The sequence below is a fragment of the Bufo bufo genome, chromosome 1, assembly GCF_905171765.1.
Source record: "Bufo bufo chromosome 1, aBufBuf1.1, whole genome shotgun sequence".
NCBI classification, from domain to species: Eukaryota; Metazoa; Chordata; class Amphibia; order Anura; family Bufonidae; genus Bufo; species Bufo bufo.
The window spans coordinates 474,461,447-474,484,844 of record NC_053389.1 but is presented as its reverse complement, the minus strand read 5'-3'; the positions used below and the strand labels follow the sequence as shown (position 1 = coordinate 474,484,844).

The window sequence follows — 23,398 nt, the reverse complement described above, 5'->3', positions numbered from 1 at the left end:
TCTATAGGGATCATTTATTAAGCGGAAATACACCTATATTAGGTGTATTTTAGGTGCAGATTGCATTGCAACAGGTAGTTAAACCTCAATCTGCGACTTCTCCCCGTTCACGCCTCTAAATAGTGGGTGTGTCGTAGGCAGGGAAGGGTACAGGCCGACAGGCATAGAAAAAGGTCTAAATGTAAGATAGCTAGGAAGCTGTCTTACATTTAGAACTGGTGGAGGATCCACCGTGGTTATGGAGTGGTCGGCGCCTCTTAATAACTTCAGTGGAACAACTGCCAGATTAGGGGTTTATTAAAGGGGTTGTCCGAGTTATGAAAAAAAAAATATATATAGCACTGTAAATCTGATGGGCAGCAATATATAACTAATATAAGCAAGTTTTAGGCAAAAAAATATATATTTCCTCATTTCCCTGGTTCTCATCTGTCTCTTTGTTTACCTGCAAAAACAACAATTTCTGAGGTTTTCCTCATGAATATTTGTGGCCCTCCCCCTGCTCTTCTAAGGGAGTGGATACAAGTGCTGCCCTGAGTGACATGTCTGCCTGCTGGGAGAGACTGCAGCATGTTGTATGTGTAGGACTACAAGTCCCAGCTGTATAATGACACTGTCAAGGGAGTGGATACAAGTGCTGCCCTGAGTGACATGTCTTCCTGCTGGGAGACTCAGCAGGATGTTATATGTGTAGGACTACAAGTCTCAGCTGTACAATTACACTGCTGATACACACAGGATCTTTCCCCTACCTGTTCTTGTGCAATGCTCTGCAGAACTCCTCTGTGAGCTGCTGTGCCCAGCATTTGTCTCCTCACTGCCTGCAGCTACTCAGTAAAGCCTTCAGCCCTGAGTCTGTGCTGCTGAAGGGGTCCAAAAAAAATTCGGAAGAATCCAGGCAGAGAGCATACAGCAGCAGACGGCCAGCACAGTGACGTCTAGTGTACAGACACATATCTGCTCTCTCAGGCTTGTGCTCGAAACATCATTAGAGCAGGGAAATAAGCTGATATCACAGGTCATGTTATCCTCTGTGAAATCTGAGAAAGCAGCAACTGGAGATAAAGTAAGTGAATTGTAAAGTCCTTACATTTGCCTAGTTAGAAACATACAAAGAACAAAAAAATAACTCAGACAACCCCTTTAAGACCGACATCTAAAATTCTAGCAGGAATAAGAGATGACCGGCACAACATAAAGTCATGAGAAACGATTCTCTGGAATTGTTATTGCGTGGGGAAGAGAGCTGTGTCAAGAGAGGTGACAGGTCCTCCCTAACATTCTATTATATTTTACAGATGTGACATTGCTACTTTGCATATGGAAGTCATGACATCATTGGGATTTTGTAGTATATTAGTCATTATTATGTCTGTCCAGACCTTATTTATAGCAACCACTCGTGCACATAAGGGCAGGTCATTTACATCCAATGCTCGCTGTTTTGGAAGCAAATCTGTTGTCATAAGACAGTGTTAAATATTTATTTACATTGGTGATGTGAAACATCCTGGTTAATTCTTGCACTTGAGTTGCCTTGCATAACCTTTCCAGCAGATGCTGTCTGCACAAGGCCCCTTACTTTCCTTTTTGCATCCTATTATGAAATCTGACCTAACTTTCCAGATGTTTAAGAAAAAAAAAAAGAAGACGCTTAAAACACATTGTTTAAAATAGCGAGTGTTTATGCAAATGCTGACAGCGGGGTGAGTTTAATACATATAAAGTATGCAAACAGACTCCTGTGTTCACTTCATTTCTCATTGTTCAATTGTTTTGTAGTTTTTCATTTTATAGAATATTTACAGTGAATGTTAACTAATAGGATATAATGTCTGGATTATTGTGATATTGAGGTAACCTTATACCCTTCCACAACGTCCATATGTGCATTTTATCTTTTCAAATACAAGGCTATGAACAGGTTTTTCAGAGTCCTGATATTAAAGGGGTTATCCGACCCCTGAAATACACCCCTCCATAGCATCACCCGCGATGCTAGGGAGGCTTGTTCCCGTCACCACCTGCCATTGGCTTCCTCTCCCCGACGCCGAATGTTTTCATCCGCGTGACAGGGAGATGCAGCGGCGGCCGTGCCAGCATAAGAAGCGACGCAGGTGCCGGGGAGCGAGGTAAGTACATTGTGTAGAGGGGCCCAGTCATGGGGGGGCATTTCAGGGGTCGGATAACCCCTTTAATGACCTATACTCAGGAGTCACGATATTAATATCTGACCCATAATCAGCTGTTATTTGCAGCTGCCAGAACTACCATTTTGAACAGAGCGAGTAGCACAGTTCTGTTAAAAGCGTAGTGGCCGTGTTTGTTTACTGCTGTATATGCTTGAATGGCAGCTGAGCTGCAGTAACCTGGAATGGCCACTGCACTTTGAAGGTATCTGTTCTTCCAGCTCCACTCAAAGTGGTAGTTCTGGAGGTTACAGTGAACACCTGATCTATGGAGGTGCCTGGTGTCAGATCGCCATCAATTGGATATCCTTAGGATAGGTCATCTATATAGAATGATAATGCCCTGTGTGTCTGTGGTTACTTTCCTTTTATATCAACCCCTTTGTGCTGGTGGACCTTGAATGTGCTTGTCTTTTTAGTGTTACTGGGGATTTTCAAACCTTGAGTCATAGAATTCCTCTATTCCCTCAAGGATTTGCTTCACTGGAGTTCCTTGTCTTTGTAGTTTTAGCTGGCTTCTTGAACCAGTTATTGTACTCTGCCAATGGATGTTTTTGTATGACTGTGTGTAAAATACCTGGGGAGAAAGGTCATGGATTGACTCCTGTTTTTCAAGGAAATTGATCTCATTCATTTTAGCTAGAGTAATTTCATTCAGGAACTTTCTTAAACTTTTTAACCTTTTCATTACCTATTCACAAGCTGCTGCCTATTTGGATTTTAGAATCCTGAGTGCTTCCTATTGGATTTGTTTGTGACTAATCCTATGAATTACTTCTATAGTTCACCATTAGTTTTTAGTTTACAGGCTTCTACCCATCAGGTTTTCATCAGTCCCTTGAAGTAAGGAAAGCAGTCTAGAATTTCACATGTATTGGACCATTTGGCCATTCAAAAGGAATACCACTGGATATCCTTTTACCAGCTTTGTGTTTAAAATGAGGTGAAATACAGGTTAAAACACAAAACTGGAATTGCAATGTTCTTATGTGGTTGGCTGTTATTTTAGATATTTCAGCTTTAGGGGGTTTCGTAAAGCACTTCCTCAACAGTAGATTGCATACGGTTTTCCCAGGGAGTTTTATTTATTTCTATGTTTTATAGTGGCCTTTTGTGTTACTCCAGCTTTCTTATGGTGGTTTTAGACTTTTAAATATTAATGACAAGTTATCAAGATATGCCATTTCTGGGACCCCCAGGGGAATGAAAGCCTCTTTGGAGTTTTACTAGCACTGCTATAGTCCACATGTTTCCAGTGCAGGTGGATGGGAGCAAAACCCTTGTTCCCAAGTGGCATTGTACCTGGTAAAACTGACCCCTTCCTGATCACATGTGGATGATGTAACCTAGTAATATGCCATCAGTTAGGATTGTGTTTAATTATGTGATTATAGCAGAAACATTTTAAAATACATTTATAGTTATTTGCTTAACCCTCCTCATAGAATAGTCTCGAGGTGTCCCACTGCTGTATTTTTTGTATCTCTTGCGGAAACAAAGCATTGGAAATATTGAAACCCAACGTGACTAAACCTTCTTTTTTGTGACGTGTCATAAGGGAAGCGTTGAGTGGCCCTGTACACATTCGATTTTTGGCCAATCCTAATGGAATCTGCATATTTTGCCAAGTTTTATCTAATTTGAATGGCTGGTTTTAGGCTATGTTCATAGACATAGTTCATGTTAATAATGGAAACACATTGCTAAATTACCACCAGTGCCCTTTGACCCTATTGACTTAGAGTTAGGTCCGCCAGGCTCCATTGTGGTGTCTGTCATTTTTACAGGAAGAATAGCACTGCATGCATCTCAATACTTCCATTTGTTATGTACATGCATGTACAATGTTATGTGGGATATCCCTAGCATAATGTAAGACAGCAAGGAAGAGTCTATGTATGTAATTTGGTGACCAGAAAACAGCATCAGCTATAAGGTGACTGTAATTGTAATATGTAATCTCATTTACAGTAGAACCTACTCTGTACAAGACACATATGCTCTAACATTTGAGTTATTGTGGAAATGAAGAACATGTTGGAGCAGATTTGGAAGCATATGCATACAGATCCACTCTTATATGTTTGTCTCACTTCAGCAAATGGCATTTATCATGTAGACAAAGTTAGTACAAGGCACATACTAATGTATTGTGACTGTCCACATTGCCTCCTTTGCTGACTTGATCATTTTTTCCATCACATTATACACTGCTTGTATCAATGGTTATGACCACCCTTCAATCCAGCAGCGGTGGCTGTGTTTGCACACAATATACGAAAAAGCGCCGGCCCCTCTGGTGGCCAGGGCAGTGGCAGTTCGCATAGGCATGCAAGCACAGCAGCTGCCGTCAGGGCCAGTTTGTATCTGTACTGCAACAGTGGCCATAAACCCTGGAAACTAGCTATTTATAATGCGATAGAAAAATGAATCAAACCAGCAAAAGAAGCAATATGGACAATCACAATATATTAGTAAGTGCCCTGTATTACCTTTGTCTACATGATAAGTGTAATTTGCAGAAGATTGACCTTTTAAGAAGAAAATAAATAAAACGTTAGATACACTCTGTGCATTTTAACCAACCAGTGCTGCAAGTAATATATTTTTTATGGACTAAACTGAGGGTTAGCGTTACTGGAGAGAACTTTACAATGCATTTGAGAAGTCTTCAGACCCTTTCACTATTTTCACATTTTATTATGTTGTGGGCTTGTGCTAAAATCAAAAAAATTAAAGTTTTCCTCCATCAGTCTGCACTCAATATTGCATCATGAGAAAGTTAAAACTGAATTTTAGAATTTTTTGCAAGTTTATTAAAAAGGAAAACTAAAATTTCTAATTGTCACATTCCGGGGGCCCAAGGCAGACCTCCAGGATGTCTTGCAAACAGGACACAGGCAGATACAGACCAGGAAACCAACAGAATACTTTATTACACATGTAATAAAGGAGCATGACTAATGATATGCAGGTTAGGCAATAGTGGTAGAACTACCACAGAACCAAGTGCACCGGCAGACCAGAGGCAAAACCTAGGACGGCGAAGAGCCAGTGAGCCCCGTTCTTCACAGAGCCCGTGAGCCCCGTTCTTCACAGAGCCCCTGGTGGTGGGGATGAACTTGGCCAAGGGCTCACTGTTCGCACTTGCAGGAAGATCCCGGTACACTCGGCCCCTACCTGCAGAGAACCCAAACAAACACAGGACATTGAACAGAAGACAATACAAACAGGAACCAGCACACAAGCAGATGCCTGGACCCCAAGAGGACTGGAAGCATGGCGGTCTCAGGCAGAGCTGAACACAGACTAGAGATCCTTTCTCCGGAGAACCCAGGAGCCCTCTCACGAATGCAGGACATACACAAGACAGGAACAGAAGCAGGAAGGAACTGCCAGGCTAGACATGGAACAGGCAGAATCGGAAGCAGTAGGCACTGCCACGCTAGACATAGAACAGACAATGCTTTTACCAGGCGACACCACATAGAAGGGTAGATTGCAAGATCCCCTGCGTCAGCAGCAAGGGGCTACACCCAGCAAGGCAAAAGACAGACTGACCCCAAGCCCCACAGCTCACAGGTAGAAATAGCTGCAACACAAGGGCACCTGATAAGTCACACCCAGGAACAGACCAGGAAATGTTAACCCCATCAGAACTAGGATAAACAAGAAGCACAGAACAAACGATACAGGCCACAGTTTACACACAAGGCCACAGCCAGCATGCATCGCAGAACCAGCATACATGGGAACACCCACAGCCAGTACACAAAGCGCATGCAGCCAGCCTGCATGGCACTGGTGAAAGGAACTACAGAGATATGGACTTGGGAACCACAAACACAGGCCACAGTTTACACACAACGCCGCAGCCAGCATGCATCGCAGAACCAGCATACATGGGAACACCCACAGCCAGTACACAAATGCATGCAGCCAGCCTGCACGGCACCAGTGACAGAAACCACAGAGATGCAGACATGGGGATACACACATTTATAGGCATAGTTCACACAAGACACCACAGCCAGCACACAGCCCCAAGCAACCAGCATACACAGGAGTCAGCCTGCAGCCAGTACGTAAGAGGGCATGCAGCCAGCACGGCTACAACTGTCACAGTGAACCGCACCGTGATACAAATCACTTCAAATTTAGCTCTGGAGGCCTCCCATTTCTCTTGATCATCTTTGAGATGTTTTTACACCTCGATTGGAGTCCACCTGTCTAAATTCAGCTGATTGGACATGATTTGGAAAGACACATCCCTGTCTGTCACAGTGCAGTTCACTGAGACACTGTGTTGCCATGTAGGCTGCCTGCACCCTTGCGTACTGTCTGCGGTAGGTTCACTTTTATGTTGGTTGCTTGGGTAGTGCGTGCTGGCTGTGGCCTTTTATAGTGTGTGAACTGTGTCTTGTGAATTGTGTGCTCTCTGTGTCTTGTAGAGTTTATTCTTTTCTGAGCCTGTGTTTGATTACCAGGTGGTCAGGTGCTCTCATCACCCTGCTATTTAGACCTGTGTGCTGCATGCCTGGGAGTTCAGTCTGTCTCCAGGAATGCTGTGTGCAGTGTGCATGCTTCTGACCAGTGTGTTTGTTACTCTTCCCTGACTTGTGTGGTCAGCCTGGTTATTTATCAATATGTTAATGTCCTAGTCTGTTTGGGAACACCAGACTACATGGGTTCCAGGCTATTTACTATGTTTCTATGTTGCTATGTCTCATTATATCCTATGTTGCAATGTCTCAGTATGTTTTATGTTACTATGTCTTTGTATGACTGGATCGGTCTGTGTGTGTCATGCATCAGTTCCTCATGGGTTCGAGGCAATGTATTTATATAGTTTGTATGTCCTTATCTGTCTGTGTACGCCATGCATCAGTTCTGCATGGGTTCCTAGGTAATGTATCAAGGTCATTTGTTGATGTTCTTATCTGTCTATGTTCTCCATTTTCCATGTATCCTGATTTGCATGGGTTGCTGACTATGTGGCTCTGTGATCCTGTATCTTGGTCTTGTGTCTGAACAGTGTTCTATATTGTATGCCCAGATTGCTGGTACAGCTGCCAAGTATACAGGGACCATCCCAGGAGGTAGCAGTCCAGTCACATCCCTGCGGTAAAGACCAGATCCCTGTTGAAAACCAGGGGGGGCACCGGAATAACGTTTTTAGGGTTTGGCGGTTGCGGTTTCTTCCAGGCCGGGTTCATTCTGATTGTTTTTGTTTGGTACTTTTGTTTAATAAAAATTAGTTTTAGCTTCTTTGGTGTTGTTTGTCTGTTCTGCGAACACTGGAGATATTCAGGGGTTCTCCTAATTGTTACTCGGTTGTGATATGTCAGGTGTTCTAGTGACCCCCGAACATGAGACCTGTCTATATAAGGTCTCACAGCTGACAATGCATATCAGAGCAATAAACATGAGAAGAAAATAACTGCCTGTAGAGCTCAGAGACAGGATTGTGTGAAGAGTACAAAAATTTTTGCTGCACTGAACGTTCGCAAGAGCACAGTGGCTTCCTTAATTTTTAAATGGACAACATTTGGAACAACCAGGATTCTTCCCACAGTTGACCATCCCACCAGACTAAGTAATTGAGGTAGAAGGGCCTTGGTAAGAGAGGTAACCAAGAACCCAATGGTCATTCTGCCAGAGTTCCAAGGTCTTGTGTGCAGATGGTAGAAACTTCCAGAAGTTCAATCATCACTGCAGCACTCCACCAATGTGAGCTTTATGGCAGAGTGTCCAGAAGGAAGCGTCTATTCATTAAATTCCATCTGGAGTTTGCGAAAGAAAAACACCTAAAGGACTCTCAGACTATGAGAAACAAGATTCTCTGGTCTGAAGAAACCAAGATAGAACTTTTTGGCCTCAATTCTAAGCATCATATCTTGAGGAAACCAGGTACTGCTCACACTTGCCCAATGCCATCCCTACAGTGAACATGGTGGTGGCAGCATCATGCTTTGTGAGGTGTTTTTCAGTGGCTGGGACATGGAGACTGGTCAAGGTTGAGGGAAACCTAAATGGAGCAAAGTACAGAGATATTCTTAACCTGGGCATCACCTTTCAACAAGACAATGACCCTCAGCACACAATTAGACAATACAACAGTGGCTTAGGGACAGTTCTGGGAGTGTCCTTGACTGGTCCAGCCAGAGCCCTGATTGAACCCAATCGAACAGATTGGGGACCTGAAAATGACTGTACAACAATCCCCTTCCAACCTGACTGAGCTTGAGAGGATCTGCAGAGAAGAATGGCAGAAAATCCCCAAATCCAGGTATGCCTCCTTGTGGCATCATAACCAAGATGACTGGAGGATGTAATCAATGTCAAAAGGGCTTAACCTAAGTACTGGCCAAAGGGTCTGAGTACTTATGTCAATGCAAGATTTTATTTGCCTTTTCGATAAATTAGCAAAGATTATTCTGTTTTCACTTTGTCAGTATGGTGTATTGATTGCAGAATGATGAGGAAAAACTTGGTTTTATTTTCCATTTTAGCAGAAGGTCTCAACATAAAAAAATGTGAAAAAGTCAAAGAGTCTTAAGATTTTCCAAATGCATTGTAGATATACTTTATAAAATGAACACAAGTATGCATTCAACAGCTGATAAGGAGGGGCGCTGACTTGCCATCCATGTATATACAGGCAGTTTTATGCCTTTGAAAGCTGAACGCATTATGATTGCATAATCTATATTTTGTTTAGAATAAACTGAAATATAAGAACCATGGGAAAGGAACAGAATCTGTTGTGTTTAGAGCATTTATGCTTAACATAACAAATTACAGAAAAATGTTTATGGAAGTTGAATGATATCCTTGCACAGATCACATGTATTAGTCTGGATTATGCTTTCTTACTTACCAGCACAAAAGATTTGCCAGGGAAGGAATTGTGAGTTCTGCCACTAAGAATACAAGTTTTCAAAGTGATAACATGTGGTATAAACTCACACTTCCTAAACGCAGATAGGACGGGATCTTTCAGTCACAGGGAGCCGGAGAGGACATGCCCATCAGCAGCAGATCCTAGATCCTGGTGTTTTAGACTGACTGTGCAGGGTTTAAAGGGAGTCTGTCACCACATTTCAGCATATTAGACCGATCAAATGGGGTTATATGATCCACCCAGAACTTAAAAACAGTACCTTTGTTGTAGAAAACTGACTTTTCTTTTAGCCGAAAATGAACTTATAAGGTTATGTTAATGAGCCCTCTCAAGTGCCCAGGGCGGTCTCTCAATCCTCGGAGCCCCAGGCAGCACCTCCTCAACGGCTCATAACCCCGCCCTCCGTGCGCCTCTGCCCGCCCGTTTACTCCCCTCCCCTGTCCTTTTCCACTGCGGCTGTGCGGTCCAAATCGTAGCGGGCGCATGCGCAGTAGGTATCGCGATGCCCTGCCAGGAGCGGGCATCGCATTGCGCATGCGCCCGCTACGATTTGGACCGCACAGCCGCATTGGAAAAGGACAGGGGAGGGGAGTAAACGGGCGGGCAGAGGCGCACGGAGGGCGGGGTTATGAGCCGTTGAGGAGGTGCTGCCTGGGGCTCTGAGGATTGAGAGACCGCCCTGGGCACTTGAGAGGGCTCATTAACATAACCTTATAAGTTCATTTTCGGCTAAAAGAAAAGTCAGTTTTCTACAACAAAGGTACTGTTTTTAAGTTCTGGGTGGATCATATAACCCTATTTGATCGGTCTAATATGCTGAAATGTGGTGACAGACTCCCTTTAAGCTGGTTTTCTGGACTATAGCTACTGATTACCTATCCTTAGGATAGGTCAGTAGAATCTGATTGTTAGGGTTTTGACACACTAGTCCCAGTGACCAGCTGTTCCCTACAGCTGTTGGTGCTGAAACTACCACATTGAATGTACCCTGAAGCACATCTCCGTTCGAAGTGTAGTGGCTGTGCTAAGTTATTGCAGCTGAGCTGCAATAACCTAGTACTACCACTACACTTTGCAAAGGAGCTGTGCTTCTGGCTCCATTCAATGTGGTAGTTTCAGCATGGACGGCTGTTGGGAACAGCTGATCAGTGGGGTCGTTGGGTGCATATTTTGACTCTAGTTCACTAAAGCTACATTTTTCAAGAATTGTAGGAAAATATACAAGTCACTGGCCTTTATGTGCCCTCTTGTTTCTGACCTCCTTTACTTTTTATAGTACTTAATGCTAAGCTATATGTTATAGTATTGCTGTTATAGTTTTGCTCAACCCTCATTGTCCTTATGTTTTGGCCTGATATAAAAAGAAAAGAAAGAATGAAAGAATGATGGTGAATATAGATGTTGATTATATACTATTTCATTAATATGCTTGACATTTCTGATTTGTTTTCTTGTTTTTTTGTGCAGGATGGCCCTCATTTTTTGATGTTGTCAATCCAGAAGCAATAACGTTTACTGATGACTTTTCATATGGGGTGCACAGAGTAGAAACAAGTTGTAATCAGGTCAGTATCTTTTTACTTCTTTAGGGCCACTAACCATTATATTTGCATCATATTAAACTTAAACTTCACTCTGTAGTGGTATTTCCTAATAGCTTATGCCTCAACAATATAGAAATTTAGATATGCACATATGCACTTATTTTCAAACAAGTAAACCCAAAGGATAAAAGTAAAGACCGACCCTTGTTTATGTCTTTATTAAACGTCACAAAACATACAAATAGCAATACTAGGAACAGCAAGCAGTAAGTCACAAAGTGTCAGCACATGAAGTTTTAAATGTTCACCTTGGACCACCCAAAACTACAAGACTTACTTACTGTTGTTCCCCGCTGTGTGCCTGCAAAGTGGTTATGCGATACATAGAGAGGTTCAACATGCATATACCAAGGGGAGAAAAACAGAACTGGATCGCACATCCACAATGCTATGCTTAGATCAAATTAAACTCACTTTTCAGCGTAATATTACTTGTGCAGCCCCCTATACTGCATGCTGTGCAAGAGGCATTAGTGTACATTTTGATCAAAAGGCATAAGCCCACTCACCACATCAAGGTAGCCTCTTAGAGTGGGACCTACTCTGACAGAAAGGTGCAGCACAGTGCGGCGACACCGTGGCACTGCCCTAGTAGGCATACACCATGCAAGAACTGGGATACATAGAGAGCACTGGTCTCATTGTCCCTTCCGTTATCTTGGTGTGCTCAGGAGTCCTCTGTATGGATAATATGGCTGGTTTGCAAGCAAGCACTGGAGGAACAGAAATGTTAAAAGTCCAATTAATTATTCGTAATATACATATGTACACTGAACAAATATATAAACACAACACTGTTGTGGTGGGGGGGGGGGGCATAAAACAAGTCAGTATCTGGTGTGGCCACCATTTGCCTCAGTGCAACACATCTCCGTCGCATAGTGTTGATCAGGTTGATTGTGACCTGTGGAATGTTGGTCCACTCCTCTTCAATAGCTGTGCGAAGTTGCAGAATATTGGCAGGAACAGGAACACGCTATCGTATACGCCGATCCAGAGCATCCCAAACATGCTCAATGGGTGACATGTCCAGTGAGTATGCTGGCCATGCAAGAACTGGGATGTTTTCAGCTTCCAGGAATTGTGTACAAATCCTTGCAATATGGGGCCATGCATTATCATGCTGCAACATGAGGTGATGGCACAACAATGGGCCTCAGGATCTCATCACGGTATCTATGTGCATTCAAAATACCATCAATAAAATGCACCTGTGTTCGTTGTCCATAATATAACCCCATACCATAACCCCACCGCCACCATGGGCCACTCGATCCACAACGTTCACGTCAGCAAACCGCTCACCCACACGACGCCACACACGATGTCTACCATCTGCCCTGAACAGTGAAAAACGGAACTCATCAGTGAACAGAACGCCTCCGAAACGTGTCAGACGCCATCGAATGTGAGCATTTGCACACTCGGTTACAACGATGAACTGCAGTCAGGTCCAGACCCCGATGAGAATGACAAGTATGCAGATGATATTTCCTTAGATGGTTTCTGACAGTTTGTGCAGAAATACTTTGGTTATGCAAACCAATTGTTGCTGCAGCTGTCCGGGTGGCTGGTCTCAGATGATCATGGAGGTGAACATGCTGGATGTGGAGGTCCTGGGCTGATGTAGTTACACGTGGTCTGCAGTTGTGAGGCTGGTTGGATGTACTGCCAAATTCTCTGAAACACCTTTGGAGATGGTAAAGAAATGAACATTCATTGCACGGGCAACAGCTCTGGTAGACATTCCTGCAGTCAGCATGCCAATTGCACTCTCCCTCAAATGTTGCAACATCTGTGGCATTGTGCTGTGTGATCAAACTGCACATTTCAGAGTGGACTTTTATTGTGGGAAGTCTATGCAATATTCAAGCTGTCTAATCAGCACCTTGATATGCCACACCTGTGAGGTGGGATGGATTATCTCAGCAAAGGAGGAGTGCTCACTAACACAGATTTAGACAGATTTGTGAACAATATTTGAGAGTAATAGGTCTTTTGTGTATGTAGAAAATGTTTCAGATCTTTGAGTTCAGCTCATGCAAAATGGGAGCAAATCCTAAAGTGTTGCATTTATATTTTTGTTCAGTGTATTAAAATTGTGTTACAGACTGTGTTAGAGTGTGGGATGAAGAAAGCTTGTACTATACCTGCAGATTCATTCCAGTGAATTTCTACAAGAATGAGCCTGCTTCTACTCAGTTCCTTTGAAGCAGGCTTGTCCTTGTAGCCAGTTGCTAAGGCATTTTCTGCCATTGAGATGTCTACCACTCACAGTGGCAAATTTTTAACAAACTGTATTTTTATGGCAGTGGGTGTTGAACCATTGTGCCAATCCAACCGATTTGAATTTTGGTTTTAACATATATGGGAAACAGTAACAAGGTCAGGGCAAGCAGCATGGGTTACAATGATAAATCAGGCACAGGTCAGGTCAGACAGCAGATAATTAGAGTCAGGAAATGGACAGAGGTCAGTACACAAGCAGACAACAAAACAGAACACCTTTGTAGGGAACCAGCAAAGCAAAGAACCTTATTGTTCACTGGGGAAGGTGCCTAAAACATAAACAGGTTGCCAGCCATTGGCTGGTGAAGATTAGGGTGTGCATTCTGGCCTTTTAACCCCTTCAACCACGGGCCTGTTTTCACCTTCCTGCCTAGGTCATTTTTTGCAAATCGGACATGTGTCATTTTATGTGGTGATAACTTTAAAACGCTTTGACTTATCCAGGCCATTCTGAGATTGTTTTTTCGTCACATACTGTACTTCATAACACTGGTAAAATGGAGTAAAAAAATAATAATTTTTATTTATAAAAAAATACCAAATTTGCCCAAAATTTGGAAAAATTTGCAAATTTCCAGGTTTAAATTTCTCTACTTCTATAATACATAGTAATACCTACAAAAATTGTTATTACTTTACATTTCCCATATGTCTACTTCATGTTTGGATCATTTTGGGAATGACATTTTTTTTTTGGGGATGTTACAAGGTTTAGAAGCAAATCTTGAAATTTTTCAGAAATTTTCAAAAACCCACTTTTCAAGGACCAGTTCAGGTCTGAAGTCACTTTGTGAGGCTTACATAATAGAAACCACCCAAAAATGACCCCATTCTAGAAACTACACCCCTCAAGGTATTCAAAACTGATTTTACAAACTTTGTTAACCCTTTAGGTGTTCCACAAGAATTAATGGAAAATAGAGATACAATTTAAAAATGTAACTTTTTTGGCAGATTTTCCATTTTAATAATTTCTTTCCAGTTACAAAGCAAGGGTTAACAGCCAAACAAAACTCAATATTTATGGCTCTAATTCTGTAGTTTACAGAAACACCCCATATGTGGTCATAAACAGCTATACAGGCACACGGCAGGGCGCAGAAGGAAAGGAATGCCATACGGTTTTTGGAAGGCAGATTTTGCTGGACTGTTTTTTTTACACCATGTCCCATTTGAAGCCCCCCTGATGCACCCCTACAGTAGAAACTCAAAAAAGTGACCACATTTTGGAAACTACGGGATAAGGTGCCAGTTTTATTGGTACTATTTTGGGGTACATATGATTTTTTATTGCTCTATATTACATTTTTTGTAAGCAAAGTTAACAAAAAAATTGCTGTTCTGGCACCGTTTTTATTTTTACAGCGTTTACCTGAGGGATTAGGTCATGTGACTTTTTTATAGAGCAGATCGTTACGCACGTGGCAATACCTAATATGTCTACTTTTTCTTATTTATTTAAGTTTTACATAATATCATTTTTTTAAACGAAATAATGATATTTTAGTGTCTCATAGTCTGAGACCGATTCTCTCAGGTAGGGTCTCATTTTTTGCGTGATGATGTGACGGTCTGATTGGTACTATTTTGGGGGGCATACGCCTTTTTGATCACTTGCTGTTGCAATTTTTGTGATGTAATGTGACAAAAATTGCTTTTTTTTTTACACAGTTTTTTTTTTTTAATGGTGTTCACCAGAGTGGTTAGGTCATGTGATATTTTTATAGAGCTGTTTGTTACAGACGTGGCGATACCTAATATGTATCCTTTTTTTATTTTTTGCACTTTAGCACAATAATAGCAGTTTTGAAGCAAAAAATTATCATATTTTAGTGTCTCCATAGTCTGAGAGCCATAGCTTTTTTATTTTTTGACCGATTCTCTTAGGTAGGGTCAAATTTTTTTGCGGGATGAGGTGACGGTCTGACTGGTTTTATTTTGGGGGGCATACGCCTTTTTGATCACTTGCTGTTGCAATTTTTGTGATGTAATGTGACAAAAATAGCTTTTTTTTTACACAGTTTTTTTTTTTTTTACGGTGTTCATCTGAGTGGTTAGGTCATGTAATATTTTTATAGAGCTGGTTGTTACGGACGTGGCGATACCTAATATGTATATTTTTTTTATGTATTTCACTTTAGCACAATAATGGCAGTTTTGAAACAAAAAGAAATGATGTTTTAGTGTCTCCATGTTCGGAGAGCTATATTTTTTTTTATTTTTTGAGCGATTGTCTTAGGTAGGGACTCATTTTTTGCGGGATGAGGTGACGGTTTTATTGATACCATTTTGGGGGGCATACGCCTTTTTGATCGCTTGGTGTTGCACTTTTTGCGATGTAAGGTGACAAAAATAGTTTTTTTTTTTACACAGGTTTTATTTTTTTTTACGGTGTTCATCTGAGTGCTTAGGTCATGTAATATTTTTATAGAGCTGGTTGTTACGGACGTGGCGATACCTAATATGTATATATTTTTTTATGTATTTCACTTTAGCACAATAATGGCAGTTTTGAACAAAAAAAAAATGATGTTTTAGTGTCTCCATGTTCGGAGAGCTATAGTTTTTTTTATTTTTTGGGCGATTGTCTTAGGTAGAGACTCATTTTTTGCGGGATGAGGTGACGGTTTTATTGATACCATTTTGGGGGGCATACGCCTTTTTGATCGCTTGGTGTTGCACTTTTTGCGATGTAAGGTGACAAAAATTGCTTTTTTTTTTACACAGTTTTTATTTTTATTTTTTATGGTGTTTATCGGACAGGGTGGATCATGTGATATATTTATAGAGCCAGTCATTACGGATGCGGTGATACCTAATATGTGTGGGTTTTGTTTTTGTTTTTTTGTTTTTTTATTATAAAATAAGGGGAAAGGGGCGTTTTTTTTTTCTTTTTTACTTTATTAATTTTATTCATTTTAAACACTTTTTTTTTTTTTACTTTTTTTACTTTATTTATTACATTCACTTTTGGGGGTCTGATCCCCTCTGCAATGCATCTGTATTGTAATGCATTGCCTGTTAGTGTATGACACTGAGTCATACACTAACAGGTTGCCTAGGAGACACAGCCTGAGGCTGAATCTCCTCGGCACCCATAGAAGGCAGTTCCCAATGCCGTGCAAGGCATTGGGCAGCCTCTGCACGGCATCGGGCTGCCTTGTGTCGCATCGGGTCCCCGCCACAGCAGTGCGGGGACTCGATGTGATCATTCACCTGACACAAACCTCTTCTATGTCGCAGTCAGCGCGGACCGCGGCATAGAAGGGGTTAATCTGCCGGCATCGGCTTTTACAGCGATGCCGGTGGATACAGCAGGGGCCCGGCTACCAGTGACTGCCGGGCCCCTGCAGTGATCGCGCGCGCACCGCTCCGGTGCCCGCACGATCACTATGACGTACTATTACGTCAAATTGCGGGAACTCAGTGGTTCCCATGACGTAACAGTACGTCAAAGGTCGGGAAGGGGTTAAGAGCATGAGGGAGCATGCACGCATGCCCTATGGGCACTTGATGAGAGAACTGGCTGACGATCAGGCCACAGCCTGTGAAGGGAGACAGAGCAGGCTGGAGGATGGCACGCAAGGCAAGTCAGGTCCGCTGGGTGAGGAGAGTGGGACAGTGGTGGCCAGCAGCTGCCGCTATAACGATTATTATTGTAGTATTATTATTATAAGAATGTGCGGATACTTTATAAAAATACATTTGTTTAAGGCAGGGGTGCACAGGCTGCTGCTTGAGCCCACATGTGGCCCTTGACAGCATTCTGTGTGGCCAGCAACCATCTGGTCACAGAAAGCCTGTCTGTGTCTCACATGTGTCTTCCATGTCAGAAAGAAGAGGAATGGCACGTAACGTGGGAGCAGGTATAGGTAAGTACTAATGGTGCACAGTGTTGCCATCTCTGAGACCCCCCTGTATGAGAAGAATGGGGGTCTCCTGACCCCTTTCTGGCACTTCAGAAAGGAGTAGATGAGATGGCCATGCATAAATGTCGCTATCTTCATTGCAGTTTAGGGTAGCAGTGAAGCATTTGGCTGTTTCAGCAATTCACATAAACTGTAATTGAAAGAGCAACATACAGTATATGCATGGTTTCCTCCTTTCTGAAATGCAAACAGGGAAGAAGGGGACCCCCATTCTTCTGACAGGAAGGAGTCCGGGAAGTGGAACTGGCACCTATCAGACATTTATGGCATATTATTTTGTTATGCCATAAGGGCTCATGCACACGAACGTATTTTCTTTCCGCTTCCGTTTTTTTGCAGACCGTATGCGGAACAATTCACTTCAATGGGTCCGCAAAAACAACTGAGTGTACTCTGTGTGCATTCCGTTTCCGTATTTCCGTTCCGCAAAAAAGTAGTGCATGTCTTATTATTGTCCGCAAATCACGGTCCGAGGCCTCATTCAAGTCAACGGGTCCGCAAAAAATATGCAACACATCCAGTATCTCAGTTACAACAAGGTTAACCCCTAGAAGACCAGCACCATATGATTACGCCTCTTTGATTGCACTGCCACTGTGCCCGCCTGATCAGATACAGGACTGTGGCTAAAATACACAGCCATGGTTCTGCTCTACTTGCGGAGATTGGAGAAACCATTGTATTAAGCCCTGGTATGCCACGATCAAACAGCTTACAAGGAGATAGATAAAATATAGTAAAGGGAGGATATCCTTGGGAAAAGATGGGTGCTATGAGCTGACCTGATGATGTCACCAGGGTGACAGATGATAATACAGTGGCTCACATGGGACATTCAAGGTAATTAATGATAGCGAACAAGAAACTGTTTGCACAAATGACAACTAGTTGGAGCTACAAAAACAATGAATACTAGCACAGTAAATGTGTACTCATACATACAGTACAGCTGGCTGAAGGCATAACATCTATATATGCTAGTACGGAATTATGTAAAATCATAATGAATAAAATGTTCATCGTGGGAGTAAAATACACATAAAATTCTGCATCAAAATCTGCATTGTGAAAGAACCCTAAGATATATTCATGATGCTCAAAAGGTCTGCCATGTTGCTTAGTCAGTCATCATTGCATATACCAACATACACTACAGCTGGCTGAAGGCATGACATGTATATATGCTATTATGTAAAATCATAGTTAATAAAACTCTCACCGTGGGATTAAAATACACATAAAATAATTTAAAAAATTTTAAATTGTGGGGCAAAAAGTAAAAAAAACCTTGCAAATATTTGTACGTATTTACTTTTTATTATATAATGGTTCCAATGCAACAATTCATGTATGGTTATTCAGTATTAATATAACCATAACAACCTATGTATTGATTGCAGTATTCCGATTAGAACAAGTTGTCCCTTATCCACCTGACTAGTGGGGATCTGACCGCTGAGACCCACCACCTATCATGAGAATTAGGGGATCAACCCCTCCATTCATAAAGGCTGCTGAGTACAGTACCTTTAATGGAGCATTCGTGGGCATTGCAGAACAGCGCTTTATTCAGACATGGGATACAGGCCCCCCACTCTTGTGACCAGTGGGGATCTCAGCAGTCTAACCCTCACTGGTCTAACAGTTATCCCTTTCCGGTGGATAGGGTGTATGTTTTTCTAGCCAGAATACTAATTTAAGGGTTTGGTCATACTTCACTGCTTCCATTTATAATGGAGTCATGACAGCTATGGTGGATCAGTTTTCAACAGGATACAAATCCTTTTGAATCATATTAATTCATAATGGGATCCAACGGGTTTCTTTCAAGGTTCCAGTGTTTTGGGCTGCAGGAACAGCACTGCATACTCTACTATTCTTGTCATCAATAATACTAGACCCCCTGAAGCAGAACAATTCAAATGTCAACAGAGCATTACAATCTTTAAAATTCAGTATACATTTTTCCTTACAAATTAATATTTGCTTTATTATTAAGAAATAACCATTCCTGTGCATTTGAAAACCATACTTGTATATGATTTATGCTTGTGTTACATTACACTAAACCATCAATATATAATAAAATATAACATATACATGTACTTAGAAGAAATGTGCATTTTTGTTATTAAGGGGATTTTCTGAAAATGTACTATTCTTAGGATGGGCCATCAATATCAGATTGGATCAGCTGTTTGAACCGGCTGCTTCACTCTGGAAAAGGCATGCATAGCACCGCAGTACCATTCATGGCAACTTCCTAGTGTACAGAGCTGTGCTAGTTCAGCGCCTCCGTTCAAATAGCTGATGAGATAGCCTAAGAACAGGTCATCAATATTACAGGCCCAGAAAGTCTCTTTAATATTGTATTCATCAATTAGATAGAAGCATTTTTTATTTTTATTGCTAGACTAAGAAAGTACACATTTTCAGTTGGCAGATACATTTCTGTAGGGAGAAAATTTGGTTTCTCATATATAGGTTTACTGTCCTCATACACGTTAGCACGGTGTGTAATCTGACATGTAGCTAAACCTTTTGTCCTCTGAGAGAAAAGAGACTTTTCCGCTTTAAGGTTCTCTTTATTGCTCGTAGACTGACAGGAAAGGTGAAACTACAGAATAAAACAGTAGTATTTTAGAACTTAAATATCCATGGTACATGGCATAAGACACAGAATAATCTGCTATACATTCAGTATATGAGATAATACAATGATAGTGAGCTATCAGATACAATAAACATAATAAACTGCAGTAAATGACACATAGATAGTGCTCTTACCGACTATGCTCAAAACATAGAAACATAGAATGTGTCGGCAGATAAGAACCATTTAGCCCATCTAGTCTGCCCAATATACTGAATACTATGGATAGCCCCTGGCCCTATCTTATATGAAGGATGGCCTTATGCCTATCCCATGCATGCTTAAACTCCTTCACTGTATTTGCAGCTACCACTTCTGCAGGAAGGCTATTCCATGCATCCACTACTCTCTCAGTAAAGTAATACTTCCTGATATTACTTTTAAACCTTTGCCCCTCTAATTTAAAACTAGGCTGAATAACAGATGATGTGGCAGGAAAACCAGTGAGAGTGTATGGCTCCTGAGACATAAGATGGTGGCTGCTTGCTGTACCAGCACAAGACTAGCAAGAACCAGGAACTACCCACAATGCTCTGGGACTCCCATAATGCATAGGAAAACAGGCTGGATGAAATACCTAAACTCATCAATAGATGGTGCTGTTACCACACAATGTAATGCAAATGAATTACAACACAGTAAATGCAATATCAATTGCTAAACAGACAGAAACAACTGGATCTTTATCTGGGGACAGAACAATAGGACAATTATGCATTTTCTGTCTGGTGATAAATATTTATTCATTTATAAAGAATTAATGTTCAACATTTTCTCTTTTTAGTGCGGTGCTCATCTTGGTCATGTCTTTGATGATGGCCCACGTCCAACTGGTAAAAGATACTGTATAAATTCTGCATCATTGAACTTCATACCAGATGAGTCAGGTGGTGCTGAAGGTAGCCGTTCCTTAGATCCACCTGGAAAGACTGAATTGTAAAAACAGAGCATTTTGTGGACTTTTCTGAATTGTTTTACAGAATATAATACCGGCTGTGCTTTCACTTTTTCCATACATTATTGCTGCAGTCATGTTTCATGATCATCAAAGGAATGTCATATCTTTATTTTTAAGACTGTATCTGATATATACACAACATAGTAAAGTTAATGAATTCAACAAAAATCTATATAATTACTATCCTTTAAAGATTAAAGTAAAAGGACATTAGTGTTCATATCTGGGTCCCTTAAAAAATTGCTTATATGCTCTATTTACTTCTCTTTCCTTATAGGACCGATGGTATGGCATAATGTTTTGTTGCATTATATGTCATACTACATAATGGATAATGTGTAGTGTATGTGTACATTTCGAAGACAATGGACAACCAAAGAATCAGTGGAAGGAAGGAAATGAAAGCTGAATTGTTGGCATGGTTAATATTTGTTTCTATAGAATTTCCAAAAATAAAATACAAGCTGCAGGATTAAAGAGCACCTGTCAGCAGGATCAACATTATGAAACCAGGATCAACCCTACCTGCTTGGGCTGATACTGCTGAATAAAATGATACCTGCCTTGTAAAGATCTGTTGCTGCGTTCCCAAGAAAAATAGACTTTAATGCCTCATTCACATGTCAGTATTTTGGTCAGTGATGTCCATCAGTGATTGTGAGCCAAAACCAGGTGCGGCTCTAAACACAGAACAGGTGCAGCTCTTTCCATTATACTTTATGTCTGTGGAGGCTCCAGTCCTGGTTTTGGCTCACAATCACTGATAGAAATCACTGATGGAAATCACAAGACCTGTACATGAAGCTTTATTCTGCAAATGAGAGCATCAGTGCACAGAGGGGCGTGGCCAGAACTGGAAAGCTGTGGCACACTGAGGGACGGGGCCCTGTCCTTTATGCACTCAAGCCTTCATTTGCATAGAGAATAAAAGTATTTTTTCTCAGGAATGCCACAACTGATTTTCACAAGGCGGTATCATTATAGTGTTTGGTTTAGTAGGGATTATTCTGCTGACAAGTGCTCTTTAAGCGTCAGACTTTGTGGGTGTCTTAACATCAAACTACGTTTATGAGAGTAACTTTATAAAGTGTCCTATGCAGTTATAAGTATATGAGCTGCAGCTTTTGTTTCTCCCATCTAAAACTGCATAGGATGGGGTTACATTGGGAGATGTCTCATTGTTGCTCATCAGATTTGTGGAAAGCAGGAAACTTCTCAAAGCAACAGTAAACATACACTATTATGTGCCTGCACAAAAAAGCATGCAATAGAAACATTTACAGGAGCTATGCAAAGTGAAAATCCTTGGCTGCACTATATCTACTCTATCTATGACTATCTTTTTGTATAATGATAGATTTATTTTAGAGTGAACACGACTACATAGGAGTTCTAAAAAGAGAGCAGTCAGACCACATATTAGGTAGTAAGATTTGTGTGTATGCATGTATAAACATATAGTGGATATAAAAAAGTCTACACACCCCTGTTAAAATGTCAGGTTTCTGTGATATAAAAAAAATTTGACAAAAATAAATCATTTCAGAACTTTTTCCACCTTTAATGTGACCTACAAACTGTACCATTCAATTGAAAAACAAACTGAAATCTTTTAGGTGGAGGGAAGAAAAAAAATAAAAATAAAAATAATGTAGTTGCATAAGTGTGCACACCCTCTTATAACTGGGGATGTAGCTGTGTTCAGAATTAAACAATCACAAACTGATTTTTGACACGGCATTGTAACTTTATTCTGTAAAAGTGTAATGTTTTGACTGACTATCTAAATTGCCATGTGTAGCGGCATATTTGTTATTGCGAATTGTTCATAGTATTGTACAATAAAAATAATTTTACAACAGAATTAAGCAATCACATTCAAATCATGTTAAATAGCAGTCAGCATACACCTGCCATCATTTAAAGTGCCTCTGATTAACCCCAAATAAAGTTCAGCTGCTCTAGTTGGTCTTTCCTGAAATTTTCGTAGTCGCATCCCACAGCAAAAGCCATGGTCCACAGAGAGCTTCCAAAGCATCAGAGGGATCTCATTGTTAAAAGGTATCAGTCAGGATAGGGGTACAAAAGAATTTCCAATTCATTAGATATACCATGGAACACAGTGAAGACAGTCATCATCAAGTGGAGAAAATATGGCACAACAGTGACATTACCAAGAACTGGACGTTCCTCCAAAATGGATGAAAAGATGAGAAGAAAACTGATCTGGGAGGCTACCAAGAGGCCTACAGCAACAGAAAGCCTTTTCTTACGAAGAAAAACATCCAAGCCAGTCTACATTTTGCAAAAAAACACATCTGAATTCTCCCAAAAGCATTTGGGAAAAGGTGTTATGGTCTGATGAAACCAAGGTTAAACTTTTTGGCCTAATTCCAAAAGATATGTTTGGGGCAAAAACAACACTGCACATCACCAAAAGAACACCATACCCACAGTGAAGCATGGTGGTGGCAGCATCATGCTTTGGGGCTGTTTTTCTTCAGCTGGAACTGGGGCCTTAGTTAAGCTAGAGGGAATTATGAACAGTTCCAATACCAGTCAATATTGGCACAAAACCTTCAGCATGACAATGACCCAAAGCATACATCCAAATCAACAAAGGAATGGCTTCACCAGAAGAAGATTAAAGTTTTGGAATGGCCCAGCCAAAGCCCAGACCTGAATCTGATTGGAAATCTGTAGTGTGATCTGAAGAGGGCTGTGCACAGGAGATGCCCTCGCAGTCTGACAGATTTGGAGTGTTTTTGCAAAGAAGAGTGGGCAAATCTTGCCAAGTCAAAATGTGCCATGCTGATAGACTCATACCCAAAAAGACTGAGTGCTGTAATAAAATCAAAAGGTGCTTCAACAA

The 23,398-nt window shown here is 41.2% G+C and overlaps 1 protein-coding gene across 2 annotated transcripts in view; it reads left to right on the top strand.

Moving 5' to 3' along the window:
- The window catches only part of MSRB3 (methionine sulfoxide reductase B3), a 188,941-nt gene extending 166,900 nt beyond the window's left edge, over positions 1-22,041 (top strand). For both annotated transcript variants that reach the window (XM_040409258.1, XM_040409266.1), the window contains 2 exons: positions 10,561-10,658; positions 20,353-22,041. In XM_040409258.1, coding sequence (XP_040265192.1) covers positions 10,561-10,658; positions 20,353-20,508 — 254 coding nt within the window. In that variant the 3' untranslated portion in view covers positions 20,509-22,041. The remainder of the gene's footprint in view (positions 1-10,560; positions 10,659-20,352) is intronic.
- The last annotated feature ends 1,357 nt before the right edge of the window (positions 22,042-23,398 follow it).